The sequence below is a fragment of the Pseudopodoces humilis genome, chromosome 10 (genome assembly GCF_049639895.1).
Source record: "Pseudopodoces humilis isolate 2021_Gansu_Grassland_sample_001 chromosome 10, ASM4963989v1, whole genome shotgun sequence".
Classification (NCBI taxonomy): Eukaryota; Metazoa; Chordata; class Aves; order Passeriformes; family Paridae; genus Pseudopodoces; species Pseudopodoces humilis.
The window spans coordinates 22552210-22576727 of record NC_142209.1 but is presented as its reverse complement, the minus strand read 5'-3'; the positions used below and the strand labels follow the sequence as shown (position 1 = coordinate 22576727).

At 39.0% G+C, this 24518-nt stretch overlaps 1 protein-coding gene across 3 annotated transcripts in view; it reads left to right on the top strand.

Moving 5' to 3' along the window:
* TESK2 (testis associated actin remodelling kinase 2) overlaps positions 1-24518 on the top strand; it is a 79892-nt gene that overhangs the window by 33335 nt on the left and 22039 nt on the right. For 2 of the 3 annotated variants that reach the window (XM_005521106.3, XM_088060296.1), the window contains exons 4-5: positions 2154-2202; positions 20509-20655. In XM_005521106.3, coding sequence (XP_005521163.1) covers positions 2154-2202; positions 20509-20655 — 196 coding nt within the window. Of the gene's footprint in view, positions 1-2153; positions 2203-13268; positions 13384-20508; positions 20656-24518 lie in introns of those variants that run through there. The other variant, XM_088060297.1, reaches the window with a different exon arrangement.

Genomic DNA, 24518 nt, shown 5'->3' with positions numbered 1-24518 from the left:
GGGTTTATAAATGTATCTTTATATCCAGCTTTTTTTTCCATGAGATCATGATGTAGAGCTTTGTTTTTTTGGTTTTTGATTCTTAGTAGAAATCCTAAGCATTTGAGAATTTTTAAACTCTTACCCTTGGTAACTTGATTCCATGTCTCTTTGCTGCCTTAAGCATAGGTTCACAAAGGTAATGAATATGTTTCCATTGAGACTTCCCTTGACTAAAACAGGTTGGAGGAAAACATTACTTAAAGACTGGTAGAATTTAATGTTTTTCCAATTTGGTAAAGGAGAGACTAGAAATTAAATTTTTCCAAAATTTTAATAAATTCTTAAATGCATTTGAATTTTGGAATTAAGTCAAATACGATGAATTCTTAATTTGTAAGTAGTGTAATACACCTTCACAAAGGAAGAGTTGATCTATAGATGAAAACATGATTATTTTTAATTACTTAATCTTAGATTTTGTTGAATGAAAATATTGCCATCGCAGGCTAATTTTGTGTAATGGATAGAGAAACTAATACTTTGAAAAGTTGTCTTATAGAGGAATTAATATATTGGACTGCTGTGCTTTCCATTTTTGCTTGTGAATAAAGCCATTAACACCATGCTGATAGCTCTGGAGAATTTCAGAATGCACCAGGAAATAGATTTCTGCTCTGTAGAAATCTGTGTTTCTTCACCTTAGGAAACTTAATTTGTCAATTTCTTTACAAAATTGTTCACATGTTTATTACTGTATGAAGTGAAACTCAGAACAAGCAATGTTTTGAGTAGATGGTATATCTAAAACAATCTTCTTCCCTTTCCCTGACAACCTGATCATGCCCTATGATTCTATGTTAAACAAGAGGAATTGGATTTTCAGTGTCTCTCAAATCAAAATTCCCATATTTTGGGAATATTGTTTGAATGTTTGAGGTGAGAGCAGGCAGTAGAAGTTCTAATACAAGTCTTGCTGCTTCTTTGGTTATAAAAACAGATTTCCACAGCTCAGCTTATGCAAAGGACCTTACCTATATTATTTTTCTTTGGCTGCTTGTAATTTACCAGTCAGCTGCTTGACAAGAGAACAGTGAGGAGCATTCATTTCTTCAAAAGCGGCTTAGCTGAACTAGCACTACATGTCTTGCATCATTTTATTTTGTATTTAAATTCGGAAGTGTTTCAGGATATAAAAGGTCCTTTTCCTTTGAGTTGTCCACAAGATTCTCGTCACATTTAATGAGATCATACATGTCTACCTCTTATTTGCAAAATGGAAATTTCTGAACATTATGGAAATGACAGTTTGTTTTTGCTTGCTGAGACCAAAATCTAAATGCTAAAACTGAGAATTAATTAATCTGTAAAAAAAGAACACTTGAACTGTGGAGGGGAAGCTCTAAAGTGTTTAAAATTTCAGCTTTACTGAACTTTCTCATGGGAGATGTGTACAAGTAATATTAATTTGCATTTTGTCACATTTAGGTTCAGCTTGTATGGTGGTAAAACTGAGCTTTCAGTTGTTTATGGCACATCCTGTTGCTTTCCAGACAAACGAAGGGTGGCAATCATTACTATTAACAGCAGGAGTCTGAAAATTGTGCAGTGTAGGTAACGCTTGTGGAGTGTGTGTATACTGGATACTATTGAAACTTGCTTCAATCCAAGTGTTGAAAAGAGGAGTTTAGGGAGGGGAAGTATACATTGCATATGTGCCCTCATATTCCTGAGTGGTTAAGAATGGGATAGGAAAAAACATCTTTATGCTTAAACAGCAAAATGCAAAGGGAAGTAATTTTCTGTTTATGCAGACCAACAGTGGATTACTTGGCTTAAACTTCCTTAAAATAGGACTCTGGGACTGTTCCTTTCTGCATAAGTCATTGTATGCTGGCCTTTGCTTATAGTCAAATTAGTAACTTTCCATTTTGAGGTTGAGCTGTCTCCTGTGCTCTCTTGGAACTGTTAATTCAAATTGTATTGTGTAGATACATGATTTTGTTCTATGCTGAGATGTTTAAATAATCAATGGTGAAGTATGCAGCGTCTGTGAGGCTGAATTTTTTCTTTTTCCTCCTTTTTTGGTGTGTTCTATGTTAGTTTCTTTAAAGAACAAAAAAGAGGGGGGGGAAAAAAAGCCCAAACCACTTTTCTTTTCTTGTTTCTTGTAGGTTTATGGGTGTCTGTGTGCATAAAGGACAGCTGCACGCTCTTACTGAGGTAAGACTATTTCATAATATACATACTGAATATGAAATATTCAGTTCTCAGGACAGATTCTGCAATTGGTATTCACCTTGAGTGAAGTTTCTTTAATGATGACTGGTGAGTTAGTCACTCACTCTTTGTTGTGTTAAGGGAAGACTGCAGAGTCAGTCCTCAGAACTCTAGTCACAGCCCTTCTATGTCTTTTCTCCTCAGAAGCACTTATTGGGGTGAAAAAAAAATCACAGTAAGAACATAAAACTTCACTGATAATGTTCTAAACAAGAAACGTGCATTAACATTGAGGTAACCCTAAGTACTTACTTATTTCCGTGACATTGCATTGTATTTAAGTCTTAGTTATACTCCAGTTGTACATTTTGCAAGTGAATCAATAATGTTTCAGCTGTGTCATGTTATTGTATTTAGTCCCTACCACTTTCATATTGCAGCTTAATCTGGGTCCCATAAAAAGAAATTACTCCATTGCCCATGTACCCTGGCCAAGATCTAGGCATCAAATATGAAGCTGTAGTTTCCATTTGTACGAGTTCCCGCCCAGCTTTATTGGGTTGTTTATTTAATCCCCCTGTAAACTGCTCAGGAAAAACAAGAAGAGAGTATTCTCTTGTTAGGAATAGTATTGCCTGTTTTGAGTCAAAATCAATAAAATGCTTTGCCTGTTGTATTAGTTTGAGTACAGACTGAAAGGAAACTCATGGTTTGTAAAGTTAATGTTTCTTATTTACTTCTGTTTTGTAGGAACTGCTCAATTAAATGATTAACCCTTTTCCACCCTCCCAAAGACAAGTCTGTTATTAATTAGCAATTTAAGCAGGCTCTTGGTATGGTGTGCTTGCCAAGAACTGCTGTAAAATGAGGAAACTGGGGAGCTGTATGCCAATTAGCAGGATATGTGTCACCATCACTTTCTGTAACTTACAGATGCCAGTCTGAGGCAAAGATGCACATACGTGGGCATTGAATTTCTTCACCTTCTGGGGTGACAATTTTGCAGTTCTCATTCTAGCCGCTTTTGGAATGATGCACTCTGGTTCAGTGTCTGTATTTCTAGTGGAGCAAAGGTAAAGACACTTCCAGAAATGTCAAGATACAGCATATGTGTGAGCACTTTGCCATGAGAGGGACAGTTTATTTGATTTATTCTTACTGGGTTTTTTTTGTTTTTTTTCCCCCTCACTGTGCTCAGTAGAGGAAACATTTCTAAGATGGCTGATCAAGTTATTTAGGCAGGCTTTGCTAACATTATTGTTGATTTATTTTGGATCTCTGGTCAATTAAAACAGGGAGGTTTTGGGCTATTCCACTCACTAAACTTTATTGTGGAAGAGGTGGAGCTTCATAATGCTTTATCGTACTAAAACTTGGAAGATTTTGCTCAATGTGGCTTTGTTTGCTTTTTTTTCCCTTCCTTCACAGCAGTCGCTTGCCATTTAAATAACTCTCCCCACCCAAAAAGCCAAGAAAATGAAAACAGCACAGATGCTTCCTCATAGTGAGCTAACTTTGTAGCTGCTGTTTTGTTCAGCTATTTTTGAGTTCTTGGCAAGCAAATAAATCTAAGAAAGACTTCAAAGAATAACTTTTATAGTTATAATTCAGAATAACAGAAGAGATTCCTAAAGCATCTTGAGACCAAAAAGGTAGAGTTTTTGACTGAAGAAGTTTGCTGCAACATTTTGAGAAAGAGAATAGCTTCAGTGGTATATTGTAAGAGTATGATTAGAGATTACTTCTTTTCTTCTGTGGACAAAGGTGAGCATTTAGTGCCTTCAATAGGAAAATTAATGATAGAAATTGATGTTGTAGGGAATCCACACAAAATTTTGCCCAGTAACATAGCTATTCTTTGATTTTAGAGAGCTTTTAAAAGTTAAAAATAGTATATGTTTCAAGTGGTGGAATTGTCTTTTCTAGCAAAAGTAGTAGCATTTTTCATCTTGAAGTGTGTGTAGAGTAATAATTGAATTCTGAAGACTTCTGGAGGCTGAAGAAGGGGGCTGAAATAATGAGCTGAAGGAGTTATTAGTAAGACAGGGTGAATCACCAATTCAAATATAGCCCAGGAGCATAAACAAATTAGCCACTGTCTTGTGGCTTTTTTCAGCTTGTGGTCCACAAAGGTGGTCTCCTTGCCTCCAGTGCTCAGCATAGTTGAGATCAGCCTGGCGCTACAGGTGCTCAGAACTTCTGCCAGGGTTTCACTTCTTTGGAGATGAAACTGTTGATTCAGAGGCCCATTGGTCAATAGGAGTCTGAGTCACTGCAGACTCGCACTTGCCTGTGCTGGACCTGTTTTGTAATGAATTTAATTATCCCCTCTTGTGTTTTGAGAGTAGAGTTGATGATATGCCTATGTAAGTGGAATACAGCATCACTTAGAGCTTATGTCTGAGGGCAGCATGATGGGAAATCATGTTTATTTTATATATGTATATATTTCCATAACAGAAGAAGTTGAGAACTTGTACCAAATGTTTGGTGGCTGGATTTAGACAACTTGTGCTATTAACAGGCAAGGCAACCTCAAACACTGTTAGAAGAGCCTTGAGGATTTTGTAAGCCTCTTAAAGGGCTACATTAGGAATATGCAGCACTTTGTTATTGGAAGGCAGACTTCGAAGTATTTCAGATTTCTTTTCTTCCATGTTTACAGACACAGAAGGCTTAAACACAAGAGTGGATCACGCAGAGCAAGTTTTTGCTTGAGGAAGGTGTTGATCCTATGTATGCCTTGGGATTTTCCCTTTTGGCAGCATTTTGTGTTGATTTAATTTTCCTCTCTCAAGTGGCTTTTGTTTTGAAAATTCTTGAGCAAGAGGCAGTTTCTGTTTGTTTTGGTTTGTTTTTTTCAAAATAAGGATGGAATTGTTTAATTATAGACTGCACTAGGACTTTGGCCTTGTTCTGAATCCACAGTCTTATCAGTTTTGATAATCCATTTTTTTTTTTAAGTTCTTAAGCCAGAAACTATGGCATATGCCTCTTCTGAAGTAATTCAATATCCTTGGATTGACAGAATAGCTTAGGCTGCCAAGGACCTCTATCCCTGCAAGCACTAAGTTAAGAAACATCTAAGGAAAGCAAAGTAAATGCTTTAATAGGTGTATCACCCAGATGAGCTGGAAGGCATTAGATTGCCTCACTAATGTTGAGCTCATGAGCACAGATTTGCCATGCTTGTTTTCTCTAAAACCAGAAACTGGGTATTCCTTTCTCAGCAATCAGCTCTTAATCTGAAGCTGTCGTTTGTTTCTTTAGCTACAGGAATCTGCAGTGCTTCCTGCTGTACTCACATGCCTCTCCAAACTAATTCTGGCCTTTCCCTCAGGCCTCTCTGTGTTTTCCATCCACTTTCCTAATCTGACAACTCTCTTCACTTCCATTTCCTGGCACACTGCAGTATCGTAAGTCTCGGAGAAACTTGCATATTAGTAGAGTCTCTGGTGTCGGCATGGGATGCTGCTGAGCATTCAGAGGCCAGATCAGCGCTGCTGCCAGACAAGCAAACAGTGTGTGCTCAGGGGACATGGAGCCAGTGGGGAACAGCTGTGGCTCAATAGCAATTGTGTATGATTTTATCCCATACACATCTACCATGGAATGGCTGCATGAGTGAACATCCATTTTAGATGGGAGGCAAACAAATTTATTTGTGTGTTGTAGGTTTTATAGGCCTGTGCTATCATACTGAAGCAGGTAACATAGCAGCATGAAGTCTAGCAATAAAAGCCACTTAATACCTTCTTGCAGATCTTGAATTGTTTGTTGAACTCAGTTAAACAGGTCTAAGAGGCAGGTCAGGCTAAAATCTTGCTATAATTAGATGTATATTTATATATACACAGAATGTGTCATGCAGCTTGATAATTCCTTGAAAGAAATGAAAGCCTTGGCGATTTTGTGTATAGAAGGTGAGGAATGGGAAGTTGTGTTGATTGGGATATCTTGAAATTGTAGTGCTTTGGGGACAATAGTCAATTGTTGTAACAGAAGTTTTATGGCTATTAATTCATACTGATGATAGTAAAAATGTGTGCAAATGCACTGTTGCCATAATCTGATTTCTCTGTGTGGGATCTGACTTGCATTGGAACTTTCTCAGGCAGAGGGCAGGACTGTTGCAGTGTGATAGGAGCACATGGTAGCTGATGGAGGAGTAGGGCAGTATCATTTCAGCCAGCTGTGCGAGCTGAGAGTTGCCTGACATGCTCTTCTGAAGTCTTTCGGCTTTGGTCTTTGCTGATGATCTGCAGTCAGACCCATGGAACACCTGATAGCACACTGGCTACTTGGAGTGGAATCAGAAGCACTGAGTGTAGTTGGGCAGCCATAGTTTTCAGGTGCTCTTACATGTGGCACCTGAACAAGGGCTAAAGCTTATTGTAATGAAAATGCCAATGTCCTTTGAAAAGAGAGGGTTTTTTCAGTAAGTTCTTTGGTGATAACTGAAAACTTTCCTTCCCAACAGCAATAATTTAAGTAAACAATAAGTGCAATTAGTGGAGTTTCAGTTTTTGGAGACCTTCCTTTTATAAGCATTATTTCTTTTACTTTTGGAGATAGTACTTAGTAGAAAGAAAAAATATTAAAAGCTTAAAAATCTCAGAATTGTTTCAGGTCTGCTGAGTTGCCCTTTCACAAGGAATAGAAAGGAAGTTCTTAAAATGAGAAGGTTCTTCTGATATACATCTTTCACAAGCAGAATAAGACATTAAAAGTATTTAATTTATATTTTTTCCTCCCCTCAGTTCTTGGTTGTCTTTCTGTGGAGAGTCTTTGACCCTAGAATGGAGAAAACCAGACAGACATCACTTCGGTCTCCTCTTCTGAAGCTTTATGCTACAGCTAAAATTGTAGTCATGCATTGCCTTCCAGATGGCAATTGCACACTAGTGAGAGTTTTAAAAAGGTCTGAAATACCATTCCTTCCCTGCTCCCTTCTTTCCTTATCTCCTGTAAGACTCTCTAATCCCTACTTTAGTTCCACCAGTGTGATTCATATTGTTTGAATAACTTTAGTTTTACTCATGTAGCACTGCAAATATTTAACTCAGCTTTGGTGCTGGCAGTAGCCTGTCAACTCTGAAGAACTTGGTGTCTTTGGAACTGTAGTTCCTATGAGCAGTCATTCTGCAAATAATTCATGCAGCAAAATAATTGTTCCTGCTTTAGGTATTACCTGTTTAGCAGCTGACATTTAGTTCCTGGATAAGATGGCTCTGGTGGTTGTGTCTCTGGAAAAAAAAAAAAAAAATAATAGCTGTGGTGTGAATTTGATAAGCCTGAGCTTGCAGACAACTGAAGAGAATTACAGTTGTGCTTAAGGTGGCACCAAGTAGAAAATCCAAAGAAATTAGAGAACTCTCATTTTCATCCTGTTAGGAAATATTACTTATTTCCTGGATACTGCTATCCAATTTCTAGCAAAAAAACCAACAATTCAGAGATTTATTAGGGAAGTTCTTGAATTCATGTAAGATAGGTAGTGCCTAATGTGTTCAGTGAAGCCATACTGAGTAGAGGCTCCCAGATCAGTTTGTATTCCTTAATATCTTAATAACTTACCTAATGCTTGTGCATTAATTCCCTTTGCTCATTAAAATCTTTCTTAGACACTTTATATAGTCCTTCTGCCTGAAGTATTGAAAAAAGAAAACTCAGAAGGAGGGGCAAAAAAGCAGAGGGGTGGGAGAGCTCTAAAGTCCTTTATCTCTCCTCAGATTTGGGACCTAATTCTGCTCCAGTTTGGTCTCATTTGCATACATAAAGCTTCTTCCTTGAATATATTACGATCTTGGGCAGTATGTAAAGTTATTTGGTTTGTGGTTTTGTGGCACTGGTCACTGTTTTGACTTTCTGAAGGGAACAACGCGAGCAATGGTGAAAGCTTTCTCTTGGATGTTTCTCAGAAACAGCTCAGAAGATACAGAATATACTTGTTAATTCTAAATGTCTTTGCTTTAAGGAAATGAGTCTTGATACAGAGTAGTGTAAAGAGGGCATTTACTTTGGAGTAACTTAAAAAAAATAAATTATTATGCGATGACGACAAATGATCTTCCGGATGACTTCCAACAACTGACAGCCAGAATTTTTAAATGCCTCCTGGCTGTAGGATGCAGCAGAAGGACTGTGGTTTAGACTTATAAGAACTCTAAGTATGCATAAAATTCTGCAGATTGAATTTATCCTTGTGATCTCTCAGCCAATGAATAACATGACCTGTGGATTAATCCTGTAATAAACTTCTACTTGCAGGCTTTATCCTTTTTGTCTGTGGTTCAGGTACTTTTTGTAGTGTTAATTGGAGCTACAGCTTCACTTTATGAATGAAGAGTTCTTTCAGTGGTGCTGTACTAGTGCTGGAAAGTAACACGCAGAGGCAATCTGGGCTTCCACAGGTATAAAACCCAAGCACCAAAAGAGTAAATTTAGTCCTATTGCAAGTATGTCAGAGCTATTGAGTTCTCTGCTCTTAAGCTATGGTTACTTTGTATCTTTTCTGGAATGGACTTGAGTTTTAGACATGGATATGTTTGATTCCAGGAATACATGCTCTGATGACAAGAATGGTTATGTGGTATAAAACTGCAAGTATCCCTTGCTATTATTTGCTTGCCTTTTTTGCTGCTTTTGTCATAAGACTGGAAGTCCAGCCAGCATATATCCATGTTATTTCCTCTGCTAATTTGGTTGTTTTGGTTGTTTAGCTTTTCCTTCCAGAAGTCATTAAGAGTCAGACCTTCCATGTACTTGCCTGCAATAGATGCACTCTGTGAGTAAATCCTCACACAGTAAATGACTGTGTGAGGATTCACACAAGGACCCAAGAAGAGCAAGGTCATGGCAGCAGAAGTCGGGTTTAAAACAGTGGGGATATAGCTCAGGTGTTAGGAAGACTAGGCTAGTCGGTAATGTAAAAGGTGAGAAATCATTCCATTTCATTGGTACTATTTTTTCCAACACTAAATTGGAATGAATGGATCATGAGATGTCTCTTAGGGATGTTTGCTGTCTGTATAGTGCTTTTTTCACAATCACAGAATAGCTGAGGCTGGAAGGGACCTCTGGAGGTTACTGGGTCCAATCTCCCTGCTCAAGCAAGGCCACCTAGGGCTGACTGGTGCTGGTTGCCAAGGACCTGATCATAAAACCACAGAATGGTTTGTGTTGAAAGGCACCTTTTAAAGAACATCTTGTTCAAAATCCTCTGCCATGGACACAGCTACCCATAAGCCAGGTTGGTCAAAGCCCCATCCAGCCTGGTCTTAAACACTTTCAGGGATGGGGCATCCACAGCTTCTCTGAGCAACCTGTGCCAGTGTCTCACCACCCTCACAGCAAAGAATTTCTTCCTAAAATCTAAACCTACTCTGTTTAAAAACATTCCTCCTTGGCCTTTTAAAAGGTCTGTCTCCTTCTTGTAGGATCCCTTCAGGTACTGGAAGGCTGCAATTAGGTCACACTGAAGCCTTCTCTTCTCCAGCATGAACAATCCCAATTCTCTCAGCCTTTCCTCATAGGAGAGGTGCTCCATCCTTCTGATCATCTTGATGGCCCTTCATGCTTCTGCTCTTGAGAAAAATCACTTATGCCACCACAGAAAAAGTGTTGCAAGTTAGTAGGTACTTTGAAATATCTTATTAATTCTATCATCCTTTAATGAAAGAATAAAAACTATTGTGAATAGAGATAAGGTAAACCTCAAGATGCAAAACACTTCACTCTGTGCCTGCTTACTGGCACATCTGAATGTTGACTTAATCTTTTGGGGTTAAAAAGCCCAACCAACTAAACTTGTACAGAAAGACAAGCCTATTGCCTGTGCTTTCTGTTTCATTGCACACAAACACCAGCAGACTCAGGAAGAATTCAAAGTTACCACCTCTTTTAATCACCTTTGTTGTTGCATGCAGCAGCTACCTGCTGGAAGGAGAAAGGCATAGGCAATAGGGGACTTTTCTTACAGCTGAAAAATTAGGAAGCTTCTGTTTATGTTCCAAGATGAATGTGTTTATAAGATGACAGACCATCCAGCAACAGATGCTAGCAGAGTCTCTAGTAATATCTTTTTGAAATGATAAAAATCGTGATTCTTTAAAGTGAAAAGCTTAGGGATATGCTTTGGATTTCTTATATCAAAGTATAATTTTTAGCTTTTGCTTAAATTATTCTGACAAACGAAGAGATAGCTATAAATGTGAGTATTAAGTACATGGATGTGTGTATGTATCTGACAAGTTGTTTGTTACTATGTGTAGACATTGGGTGTACTTGTTTCTGTGTCACTTGCAAAATGATTTCTACTACATCTTTGATCATTTTGAAATGCAGTTACCATTCTCTTTATAATCTCGGATTGGTGCTGACACTTCCCTTCATCTCTTGATTATTCATAATAGAATTTTTAAAATACTTGTCAACACTTGAGCCATATTTGGTCTTATTTTTGCACTCTTCACAGCATATGGACTGTCAGTTTCAGTTTTGCTGGAACAGATCACTTAGGTTCTCAGTTTAATATATAAAAAGTGGCTGAATGCACTCTCAGCAAATGTAGTTTGTGGCTTGACAGCCAACTCTCCTTCCTCTGTGCTATGCAAGGCAATGTACTGTTTTATCTTCAAAGCAGTGTCCTTTTCCCTCTGGTTTTATTCTCTTCAGAGGAATACAGCATGTCTCTCTTCAACCTGAGATATCCCCATATGAAAGACACAAAGCAGTTTGCAAAACTGAAGAGACCCATTCCTGTGCCCTTGATCCTGTCAAGAAGCACTGGTGCCTCTAGAAGCAGCATGCCCTGATTAACTGGAGAGTGCTAGACCAATCCAGCTGTACTCGCTTAGTCTGCCCTAACTATATTTTTTGAAAGGGTGCATGAGAAAGCAACAAAAATTAAAATTCTGTTTTCAGTGATGGTTCAATACAGGTTATCAACTCTGAGAAAGCTGAGTGAGGGTCAAAAGCATGTGAGCACCCTCATCTGTTTTATCAGCTAGAGATGTCTCATTTTCGTTGAAATGGTTCTGCAGACACACTGAGCTTGTTCCAACAGCTGAAGAGTTGCAGACTCTAGTACCTGTGTGTACCTTGTGTGTGAGATCTGAGTCAGGCTGATTAACGATAGGTGTTAACCTGACATCTGTATGCACCAGTGGATGCAAAATCAAATCTAAACATGGTACATGCAATAAGTAAATTAGACTGAAGTACGTAGAGTTTAAAAAGCTTGCAGAAAAGGGGGAGGGGTGGTTGTGGCTTTTAGAAAATGTCACACTGTTTAAACCTTATATTGTAACTTTAAGGCCTCATGTGTTATTTTGTAACAAAAAAAGCAATGTGTCTAACACGGTGAACTCATTTCACAGACATTTAGACAAAGTAGATATTCTTTTATATGATTTTCCTTGGGAACCTGATATTTTTGTGAATTTTTTAAAAAGAAAAAATACTTTAGTCCCAAACACAGCTTGATGTGCTGCACATACCAAAAAAATCCATTTAAAATCACACAAGGGGGCCCAGCTTTCAATGACAGGAGGCAGGAAATTTAGTGTTCTGACTGAAATTCCATCTCCAGTTCATACTCTTGCAGCTTCATGTTGTGGCATATGTGGTGTGTTTGACCCTTTGATTCGTTCTCCAGCAAAAATGATACAGGTCTCCACAGGAGTTTCAGCTAAGTCTCTCTGATTTGTAACTTTTCAGTTTTGAGTGCTTAAATATCAAATGTCAGGTTTTTGGAAAGCATGTAAAGGACCTTATTTAAGTTAGGTGATATTGCAAATATTTTCCCCATATATCTGATGCTTACTTTTTTTTTAATGAATGAAAGCTAACCATCTTGTCTGATTACAGTGATCAAAGACCTGGGTTTCCAGAAGAACATTTAACAGAGCATTTTTAAAAATCTGTTTGGGTAGGTTGCTGCCATGCAGAATGCAGGGGCCTTCATTCTGGAAGGAAATTCATGCTGCTCTACCTGGTCATGACACTTATTCTAAAGACAGAAAGGTGGAATTGATTCTGAAAAAGTTGCAGTAGAAAGCTCAGTTACAGTAAGCAAAAAGCAGACAAAAACGTTGGCTTCTGGAGGACACAAGCTGGCATTACAGGGGCTCTCCAATGACGGAAGCTGGCAGGTCAGTTAAAGGAAAAACCTGCTGTGGGCTGGTGGTGACCAAGTAAGTTAAACACAGAGACAACTCTCCAGATAAAGTCTGTGCTTTTACCAAGAGCAGATAAGCGGAGAGCCCTGCATTGTGCAGGAGGCAGTGGGAAGCTGCTTAGATGCATCTGCACTGTGTGGTTAAGTGAGAAGGGTGGGTTCTCACAAAAAGAAAGTTCATATGTAAAAAGAACTATAATCAGAGACACTAAAGAAGGCCTCATATAAAGGCAGAAGCCAAGACTTTAAAACTCTAACTTGAGGTCCACAGTCTATATTATGCATGCAGGTGCTAGATGAGAAGTGATGAGCAGCCAGTTATTTCAGTGAGAGCTTCTGAGCTCATAGTTAAACCTCCTTTTCTCCCTTCGTCCCCCCTATTTTTGAAAATTAAATGCTGGTTCTGCAGGTTATACCTTGGCTTTAATTATTTTCTCCCCCCTCTCTCACAGGAGTGAGACTTGCTTTATTGCTTCAGGGCCTGTAATAGTGCACAAGCAACTTTTATTCATTATTTTGAGCTAAGTGCATCTAAATATATTGTGTTCTGAGGAAGGCTTACTAAATATCTTGCTGTTAGAGGTGTTAACCTCTTCCTCCTTTTTAGAATGTCTCGAGGATAGAAGAAAGATAAGAGGCAGATAAATGTTAAACTGCAAACAGCAAGTTCCATTGTCTCATTCCTTGTCTCCCCCCATGTGTGAGGCATGCACATACGGTGGGTGCTCTGTGTGTGGGTTTTTTTGGGGAGGGGTTTTTAATAGATGTGTTTTGATGCTCACTGTAAGCCAACTAGACCATTTGCCATTGCCTCAAGCAAAAAAGAAAAATGTTTTTGAATTTCAACCTCTGAATTCTTTTATTGGTGGCTAGGTTAACAAGAGTGAGAAGATGTAGACTTCTCAGCTGTCATGGTATGGGGGGGAGAGAAAGAAGGAGAACTGAGTACTGTCTTGAGCACTAGATTTTCCTGTTACTTCTGTATAAGAAGAGAGGCAGTCCAGGTAGGTACTGTGGTGCTGGCCACTTCTCGCCTTGAAATTTTTTTCTTACATATTTTCAGTAAATTCAGTTTGTATGTAGTGCTTTCTCTTCTTTCCCCACTTTTCAGCCTGGATCCCAGGAAACATACTCTTGAATTAACAAGTGTTTTCTAGTTTCACTTCCTCATTTTGCTTTACTTATCAGCTATCCAAAACATTCAGAAACTGAGTTGTAGAAGAAAATTGCTTTAATGTTTGCTTTTGCACCACTATTAATAGAGGATCTTGGTGCCTTCTATAATTGCCAATAAAGTGTTGAGCACCCACAAATATAAGTGTTTGTGTTGTGTGGACGTGGGAGTGTTGAGGCTTGGAAAAGTACTTTGAAACATCTCAAAGAGAGTATTCCTTGTGCAGAATTTAAACAAAGTCTGTACTATGAGAGGTGTTCATGTGCTCTCAGTAGATCCTTGTAGCTGTTTCACAGACTTCAAAAAGTGAAGCAAAGGGGTTAATTTTTCTGCCATCTTGCAGGCATATAATCTGTGGGCTGCTGCTGCTGGTATTTGTGGGGAAGGTGAGAAAGACCTTATTTAAATGAGAGGCTCCTTGTCAGGGATCACAGCTTTTCGGCAGAACTGAGTCTAGTATGTTTGAAATGCTGTCAGTGTGGATAGAGCCTTCTGCTCTCAACAGAAGTGTTATTGTAGAGATGCTGTTTCCCTTGCCTGTGTCAGCAACAAGGTACTTTCTCTTCTATGCCTGTGTGCTAATTTATGCCATATCCCAGATTCTTATCTGCACTGAGACTGGGCTCCACTTAGAATCCAAGTGGTTGTGACTTCAGATTATAAATGCAGGGTTTTTTGTTAGGCCGTCTTTGCTTTCTGTTTTTTTCTGCTAATATAATTACAGGAAAAGTGGTTATCAAGGTCAGTTTGTATAGATATACTGGGAGTGTTTTCCGGTTCCAACAAAATAACCTTATTTCCTGCAGTGTTTCAGACCTGAGTATGAGTGAGCATCCATAAAACTTCCTTCATCCATATGGGTTACAGCAGTGCATTGTTGCTATGTGCCGCAGCTGAAGCCTTACCAACAAGAATCTGTAGCAGCAGGCAGCCAAGTGAACATTACGTTTTGATTGAATGAAATTACAGAAAAGGGCTACATTCAGCATACTGACCACAAGAGCTGTTGGAATTAGAGAATTAAAGGAAGACAAGTCTTGCTGAATGCTTTTCCATGCCAACGCTTGAATGTTTGGAATGCAACAAATGGTTTTCATTACAGCTCCTTCCTGAGTTAGTGCATGTTAATTCTTGTTTGCCCTTATAAAAGAAGCCATGCCTGTACATGCCTTTTCACAAGGAGAAGCCAATGAATTAATCAATGCCACAACTGACACAGAAGAAGAAACAGAAGTAGATCTGTTGCATTTCTTGGTTTTTGGTTCTGAGTTCGGACGAGCAACCAGGCTATGGCAGTTGACAAAGCTGACACTTTCCTCTCTGAATAGCTGGCACTTAAAAAATTTATTTTAATCCTGTAATGGTTAACACCTTTAAAGAAAGTACATAATTTTTATTAAAGAACAGGATTACTTGTATTGGTAGAATAGCAGAAGAGAAATTGATTTTAGGTTACAGATTCTGTTCTTTCAGTTTTCAGGAACAGGAAAGTAAAGGGCCTTCAGATTAAGACTTTTGGCTTTGCTTCTGTTCTTTCAATCAAGCTGTTTTTCCAAGCCACTTGTACCCTTCTGATCCTCATGAACAAGTTTGAGCTTTATTCTGAAATGTGTTTGCTTCACCCGTGTTCTCCTTCAGTACTTGTATGTTTCTCCCTGGCAACATTAGTTGACCTGCTGATCAAAAGTATACTCAGACACAGCTCAAATTCAATATCCAACTTGTTCTGTTTCAATGATTAATTTATTTTGTTTGATACAATCAATGGAAATGGAAGGTTACTGCTCAGAGGTACTTGGGTCAGGTGGTTTTGTAGATTTTTAAATTGTGGAATTTTTAACAACTGGATGTTTATGAACCAACTTCAAATTTTTTTTAAAAAAAGTCAGTTTAATCTCATAATCAATCTCAGTGTATCAACTTGTAGTATCTCATATTGTGGTTTTGAACACAGTGATACTGTCTTTCTTTTCCAGTTCTGCTCAGCTGAGACTAATGAAAACAGTGGGGAAAGGTGAAAGCTTCCAGTCCTTCCACTGTAGCTAATTATGCCACTTGTGACAGAGGGGTACATTGGCTTGCACAGAAGCAAGAAGCCTTCAGAGAAGTCACTTAGAGACTGCAGTGCGACAGATGACTGTTAAACATATGAGAACTGAAGATGAGGTTGTGTCTTCCTTGAGACAGATGGTTTAAAATTGGTATTAAAGTTCTGCAGAAAGCTTAGTGAAAAGCTCTCAACTTCCTTTTATTAGCATGAGAGTTACCTTCTTACTTCCAGCATTAGAAATGATACAAATGTGCAAGCTCTGTCTATTTTGGCATTCTTTAATGCGTTTATCAGTAGTGTCTGCAATACTTGATTTTGCTTTCCAGGTCTCCCTTCAGAGTACAACTACTTATTCTTTTGCTCTGGTATCTCTCTTGCTTCTCCATGCAGAAGGTGCTACTGCCACAATTATAGTTCCTCTTTGCTCCTGCATCTCTACCTGTTTCTTCAATGTGATTTCACAGTGTATTCATTTGATGCTATCTCAATGTTTGTCTTGTGGTGTTTTGGGTCCTTGGAGCTCTTACTCTTGCCTCATTTGGTTTGTCACTTCCACACCTACTTTTCTTAACCACTTAATGCCTCATCTTTGGCAACATTTGGCCAACAATAGAGGGGTGTCTTGTGGTTATTTGTTGCTTTTTAAATGACAGGCAGTGACATTTAAAGTCAACTAAATAGCAGACCAACTCTTTTTTTTCTGGCTTTCCTGTGCAGTATCTGTTGGCTTATTTATATCAGACCTACACACTGAAACAGCATTGGTTTTCAAAAAAGCATTGAAAACTCTTTGTAATTCCCATCAGTCTTCCTGCTCAGACCTGGCAATATTTGGAGTCTTTGTTTTTGGGAAATAACTACTAGACTTGTGTGAAACTGATGTGCCTTTTCTTTAAAAGCTTCTAGTTCTCATATTAGTGCTTAAACTTCTATTTTGAATTTTGAAGCTAAAATCTGACAGCTGAAGTTGGGTATAATCTGACAGCTGAAGTTCATTATTAATCTATTGAAATGAAGCATGTAATGCTGTGCTTAAGTACCGTTATATGCTGAATTTCTATCCATTCGTCATTTCATATGCTTGAGTCTGATAACATGACTGCAACTGTGTTACAAGGCAACAGTCCTATTATACTGATTTTAGGTTAAAGTAGCATGACTGTTGTATAGGGATAAGTTATACACTGCTGCTACTGGATTTCAAAGCAGTAAATGATGCCATCAGAAACCTCTTCAAGGTTTTTTGATCCAGAAATCACCTGTGCTTGTCTGAGCTTCTGAGTAACTTGTCCTTCAAAGAGGCTACTGCCCTCTTTGCTTATAACATTTGGGAGAGGTACCAGAAATGCAGTTTAGCTGAACATTTGTTTTCACAACAAAGGTATGAGCTCTGACCTCGGATTTTTTAAAGAAAGAATATTTCTGTGGGCTAAGGTGCCAAGGTCTTTTAAACCAGTGTTCAATTTGCTGTGTTAAATTGTAGTAAATGCAAAAATAAACAACGTATCGCTGTTGCTTTCAGACTGGCAACCAGATAAACTGGCTGTTGGTGTCCAGTTACATGGCAGAAAAGTAGCATGAGGAATAATGGGTAGCTGTTTCACTGCAACCTGATGATACAGGGTTTGAAAAGGTCTGAGTACTGCTCCATTTAGCTGTGATGTCTCTAAGAATTGTAGTGCCCTTTGCTTTCATTGTCATAGCCCAGTCAGATCTGTTCCAATTGCTTGTGGACTTGTGTTGTTGTTGTCGTAGTATAATGCTTTGAGATAATGTGGGTGCTGTATGCTTACTGTACCAATACTGCGTCAGGGACAAAATAAAATCCAGTATTCTCTTTGGGAGAGGTGCATTTTCTATCCTTCAGGATATTCTTACCACACAGAGCTGATTTGTGCCAGTAAGAGATTTAGAACAAGTATTTTTCTCTTTCAGTTGCACTGGCAATTAGGAAGTAATGTACATAGTTTTGTGTCTGTCCTGAAAAGGCATTGTTGAAGTCCTCTGAAAAAAATAGGCCATCAGGCTGACTGTTTGCATTATCAGCCTGAATGACTGGAAGAATTGGATTACTTGCATGAGCCCTGTGCAGTGCTTGCCTTAGGAACAATTCAGGTCTCTGCATGCAAATATTACCTGCTAGCCAACTAAAATCTGAGATCAACTAAAGCCTTACTTTAAGGAAAATCTAGGAAAAATGTCTAGGAAAATCTTAGTCCAATTGAGTTACTTGATTAGCCTTACATGCTTCATAGGCATAGAAATTAGAGCCAAAGGCAGAACTCACGTCTCTGATAAATGAGGGCTGGGTGGCAGTTTTGGAAAGGAGGCCTGGTAGGTTTTGTAGATGTGCTGGAAACAGGTTTGACTGTCACTTTTGTAGCTTGTGTGCGCTGTGTCCAATGTGTGTGTCAGCTGTCACCCAGCCCATGCTAGGATCTAGTCTTTGCAGTTAAGATGGGTGAATGACTCTGCAAGCCAGTTTGAGTGGGAGAGTGCTGCAGGAATGGATATATGGGATGCACTTAACTAATATGGCAACAATGGATCAAATCAGTAGGCTGCTGTATTGAAAAGAAAAGCAAGAGCATGCTCGATATAGTAGCCAGCTATTGTTCCATCTCACTGTGTGTGTCAATACTCTTAGGGGCTGCTTGTTTATTAGCATTTCTGGAGCAATTTGTGTCATGGAATGGCACAGTTCAGAGAACAGAAAATAGAAGCTAGGTCAGTGATTCCCTCCCCCCTTGCATTGTCTTTCTGATGAATTCAAATATGGTGGTGCTTTATGGACAGTCTGTTTCTGGCCTGTCAGAAAGGTGAAATGGTTTGGGATAACTGCTAAGTTTCATTTTATAATTAAGTTATTCAGCCAGGTGCTTTGGTGCTTTCTTTTCCAGGTTGGTCAGTATTGTTCTGATTTTAACATGACTGGATGAGAAGTGCTGTTCACACTGTTCCAAGGAGGCTGGGAATTAATAAGATGTTACTGTAGAATTTTTAGTCGCCATTTTTTCCTTAAGCATGATAGCACTTTATGCTGAAGAAAAAGAATAGTTTTATTGAGCATGGTTTTTGCCTGGGTGTTTTTTGTTTTGGTTGGGTTTTTTTGGTTTTTTTTTTTGTCTTGTGTGCTCTATAAGGTCATCTAGCTCCCTTAGGGGTTCAGATAAAAGAAATGAGAAAGATCAAAGGTGGAAAAGCTCAAAGCAGCATTGTTTCCAACATTGAACCAGGTTGGCTGCAGCTCTAGTTGGTCTTGAAAACCTCCAAGGATGGAGATTGCATAGCCTCAGAGTGACCTGTTGCAGAGCTGCTCTGCTCTCCTGGCACACAAACTCCTAGCACAAGGAACAGGTTGTTTTGGAGAGAAGGGGGGTCGTGCCCTTGACTGCTGATGAAATGCGCTCTGTGCATGGGCTGGGATGAGTCACATTCCTGAGGGATGCACACAGGAGCCCCTGGCTGCTTTTGGAGCCCCCTCCCAATGGGCTCTGTGCCAGGTAAAATCGCTTTGTGCCTCCTCTGCCCTGACAATTTTGCCTCCTAAAATAGTTACCTGTGGAATCTGTGTATCTGCTGAAAGGGTTTTCAAAATTCACCGATGAGATCAGCAATGGGTGGATCTGAGCTGTAAGCAAGATGCTGTTTCTTGCAGACTGTTTAGGAGGTGACCTGTGATTCCCAGACTTACCAGTAGAATCCAGCTTGTGCGTGTTCTTTCCTTGCTGTGGCCCAGCCTTGGGATATCAGCTACATCCATCCACACTGCAGGGTGTATGGCTCATGTTTGCCTCATGTCCCAGGCTCCAAGACACAAAGAAGAGCAACAAAATACAAGCACGTTCCATGTTGCTGAAATAACAAGAGCTGTAATTAATTTTTTTATTTTTTTTAACATGAGAATGGTGCCACATGTTTTGTCAGAGTGAATGACACAGGAAAGTCATTTGAGAGAGAGTTGGAGACCTGCGTGGCACAGAGAAGTGAAGTTGGTGCAGTCTGGTGTGGGGATACACACATGGGCCAGGCTTGGGAGCAAATTGTCCTGTCTGCTTCACTTGGATTTCCCTGACAGAAGTCAAGGTTTTCCTTCTGGAGTGAGCTATTCTTTTTGCCTGGTCACTGGTGGGTGACTGGGGCTGGGAGTGTAACAAGGAGCTGTTTAAATACTACATGTGCTGGTATATACATAGAGCATAAGGTGTGCTGCTGTAATGATTATTTAAACTCTGGAGTTTCCATGTCTTAACCTGGGCTATATTACTTAGTATTGTTTAGGTGCTGCTTTGTTTCACTGTCCCTTGTAGCTTTTATCTTTTACTTAATGTGCTTTCCTTTTCATGAGGGCTGTCATTTGATGGGGTTGATGTAGCACTGAACACAGTGGGAATCATATTGCTGATTAGAACTTGTAGATACAGCAGTGGAAAAATAGAACTTACAGCAGCACATTGTAATATTTTTCTTTGATGCCGTTTCAGTTTAAGGAAACTGGGAACTTGATCAGGCTCCATGACCTACACTTGGATGCTTAGCTCTGCCTTTGTTGATTAATTCTATATGAAAGTCAGATCTGCATAGTTTTTTTTCCCCCCTAATTTTTCTCAAGCTGAAATGAGAGGGTGATATGATATTGTAGGTGTTTCTGACGGGTCTCTTTAAATCATAGAGTTAATACAGTGGTGGCTGTTGCATCTTTAACATAAGGGCATTGGTAGAGGTGGTGAAGGGAGACGTTTTCAACTTCTCTTGATCTGCAAACTTTGTGCCTGCCAAGCTCATATGAAAAAAACATTTTAATGTGTAACTGAGCTGAGGTCATTTGTTGTAATGGTGAATTTTACTTTCCTGACAAAATACTAAGTTAAATAATAAATTACAAATGTTGCTTTGTCTTTTCAGTACATCAATTGTGGTAACCTGGAACAGCTACTAGATGGCAACCAGCATCTGCCCTGGACAGTGAGGGTGAAACTGGCATATGACATTGCTATGGGAATCAGTTATCTTCACTATAAAGGCATTTTCCATCGAGACCTTACATCCAAGGTACTGTTTATAAAATTAAGGGAACTTCCTAACAAAGCTACTGTAAATGTTTGTTGGGCTTTTCTCCCTTCCTCCATTCCATGCAGAGAATTACTGTTATATAAGGTGTGATCTAAGACATTTTGAGAAACAAATTGAAATGCAGCTTAGAGAATTAAAACTTTCCTCAAAACGTTTGCAGTTTTATGGAAACTAGAGAAATTATTATCATGAGGGAAGATCATCCCTTAAATGAGTTCAGATTAGGATTTCTCATAAAGCAGCTGCAGAGGTTTTTTTAGTTCTGAATTGTGGTTCAGTAAAGTATTTAAATCCCTTGATAATTAAGCACAACAATCTAACATTTGGAACAGGTTAATCATATAAAGAACCCAAACTGAGGGGATTATTACAAACACACTTCAAAAATCTCCTTGTTGTTTTTGTTTTCTTGTGTATTTCACAAATCTTCTGTAGGAAGAGTGACCTTTCATTACTAATTCTGCATTAAGTGTTGTGTACAATCCTGGTTTATGTTTCTTTCATTTTTAAAGTCAGTAAGATCAAAATAGTTTGCCTAAACTTTTCAAATTTGGAATTTCCTCCAGAATAATATATCAGTGGCAGAATTTTTAATGGACATAGACTTATTTTTTCTAGTTGCTTTGGTGACAACTTGTATGAATTTAGTTGGCTGAAGTAGCTGGATAAGTCAAGCTTAGCTAGAAATATTGCCATAGGAGCACTAAGATGTGTGAGCAGATTGTCCCAGTATTCACACTGGCTCTTTACCACCCATTGCAGCCTGTGCTGAGGGCTTTGCTGTCCTGTCTGTCCTGTTGTCTGGTGCTAATGAGCTGGTTTAAACTCACTGCGGGCCTGCAACATGGAGTTCCTTCAAAACTGTTCTTGAGAAGGCTTCATCAAGTAATTTCAATCAGAAGCATCCAGAAGAATATTAATTTTGTCTAAAAGGAATTCTTTTTTAGGGTTAGAAACAGTTTTTAAAATAAAACCACAGGAGTGTGTTTGTCAATGAGGCTACTAGTCCTTCATCCATTTTTAGGGGTTTTTTTTAAAGCTTCCTTAGTGCCGTGTTAAACAGATGTAGAATGTGCATTTAGTCAAGGTGAAAAAAGTTCAGCTGGTAGATGAAAGAAGTATTTTGGTGAAGTCATACTTTCTTGGCTGTTCTTTCAAGTGAAGGACACTGAATTCTGTAAGGAAAAATATCAAATTTATGAAAAATGCCCAGACTGGGAGTTGTGTCACTTTGACATGATACACTCAGAAAGCTCCATTTCAGTCACCTTGGAGTGTGCAGGTAAGAGATGCATAAAAATATCTGAAAAGACAACTTGGTGTTCCCCTTTGTTTTTCAGTTCAGGATGTAGTTTAGTGTATTTAAGAGTAGAATTACTGCAAGGAACCAAAGTAACTAAGGAGAACTCAGTGCCTGCAGCATTTATTGTAACACATTCTGTGATGATCAGTCATATGAAAATCCAGTTCCTGGGATCCCTGTGAATGCCTTTGTTCCAAGCTTTACATAACTGTATGTCATTCTCTGGAGCTGCTCTGCCAATGGTTCAATGTTATCTATTGTTGAATGCCAGTTGTTTAGAAAGCTACACCCAATGGGAGGAGTGCGGGATGTCCCAGCAAGAGCAAACTCATCAGAGGCCACAGGAAGTACTTAAGGTTATTCAAAAACAAATGAACAACAAATCAAACCCTAAGAATTTACTAGCAGTTATGATATATTTCCTAGCACTACAGTTAGAGCATCTGTGTATGGGCCACATCGGAAGCTGTCAGCTTTAAGAGTAATATGGAAAACTGATGACAGCTATGGTCTGTATTTTTCAATTTCTTAGGGATTTTTGTGTTGTTTTGTTTATTTTAAAAGTTTAATTCTTTTTTTTTTATGTGATGTGTACACTTCCCTTGTTCTGTTTGGAAAGGAAGTAGACTAAATACCTGGCCTTAAACACTCACCTTAAATTATTCATGAATTTTATTAGCATATTAAGGTATTGATGAAATAAACTTTAAATCTATTGGGAAACTGCTCCTCTTTTGGGCAAATGTTTGCCCTGCTGGCTAGTTAAGTTTTTGAAAAATAAATTTGTTCCAAATCAAAACAATGAAGATAACCATAGTAAAAACCTGTCACCAAAATTCTCAGTTCTCAGATTATGGCTTTTGGCTACTGCTTGAGAAAAGATGCCTTGGCTTTTACCAGGTTTGTACTGGTGATAGGATGAGTTGTCTTCATTGCTACTAGTAAGTAGTCAGTGTGTGTGAGCAAGCTGAAGGAAGATGTGACGGACTCTTTTCCTTGGTAGAGAACTTGGATTGAGCAAGGGCAAATTCAATACTATTCTGTATTGACCTTCTTTCTTCAGTAAACTTCATTAACTGATGGGATGGCTTTATTATTCAAATGAAGGCGAAGACAAGGGTTTAGACATCTGAAAAAGTCAGAACAGGCTGAGTTTGCAAGGTGGGAGAGTAGAGCATTTTTCCATGAAATTTGCTGGCCTTGAAGTGAGCAGAATGAAACTGAGATTTTCTATGCAGGAATGTCTCCATGTTTTACATGTTACACTTGGGACAATACCCCACTGCAAACTGTCCCTTCAATATGAATTTTACTAATTTTAATTAATTTAGATCCATACTTCTGCCTTGCTGTTTCTGGCAAACCTCTAATTCCTGCAGCTTCCTGGAGTGGATGGTGTTATACATAAATTCTACTGTGTCAGTTATGGCAGCAGAGTTGCCTTGCTTTTTTAGCATTATATGTGTCAATGTACTTGATGCCTAACAATTTAAAGAAAGAAAAGTTCCTGTCTCCTGCCAATCTAAGATTGGAAAATAAGTGAGTTTGGCCATTAGTATACAGCAGGGTGATCTCTCTTCCTAATTGCACCATGTGGAACAGAGGAACAGAACAGCATTGATACTGCAGGAGGCCAGAGGGAAGAATGGCAGAGAAGAGTAGATGTAGGTCATTATAGTCGATGTGACAGCCCACGGGAATGTCAGCCCTCATATCCCACTGGTGCCCTTTCCAATGTCCTTCTGTCAAAAAGAGAGGCAGCGCTTGTTAGAAGGGATGTGCTGCCCCGACAGCCGCTGCTTCCCCACGTCATGAGCAGCTCAGTGCCTGGGCTCTGGGCTCGGCCTGCTGTAGCTGATCAGACTGAACTGCCCTGGTTGATAGCAACAGCCTGGCTTGAATCTGTCAGAAGGTACGAGTGGTCAGTCTGGCCAGTTGCAGCCTGCATGGAAGAGGGGTATGGGCAGAGTGACTTGGACTTTTTATAGGCCAAGAAATATGGTGTCCACACTTTTGACTTGTCATGAAAAGATTTACGTGGAAATGAAGCTATAGATTGGTTCTGACAGCCAGCCTCGTTGGCTTGTTCCCTGACCCCTATCCATATCACCACAAACCCCATGAATTGTTTTTCATTGGGGCCTCACTGAGTGTGCAGGAGGAGGATTTGCATCTTGGAATCATAGGAATTTTCTTCATCTTTCAGTGATTGTCAAGGAGCTCTGGTTATTAATTTTAATTCTGAAAATCCTAGTTGAAGAAGATGCAATCATTAAAACAGAAATCATATTGTGAAAGTGTTTCAATAGAAGAATTGTGATGTATTTTTTTCTCAGTTTGACTTGGTTTTACAGCATTCTGGCTGTTGTAACTTACAGTTAAAATAGCCATGTTTGGGGAAGAAGTATCCAGCCTGGAAAAAGAATATAGCAAAATCCCTTTGTACCTCACCCCTCAAAACAAATGTCTCACTGCTACAGAGTTTCTTCAACACTTTGTTTATGCCGTATTTGCACTGCATTCAAACCCTGCTCTGGAA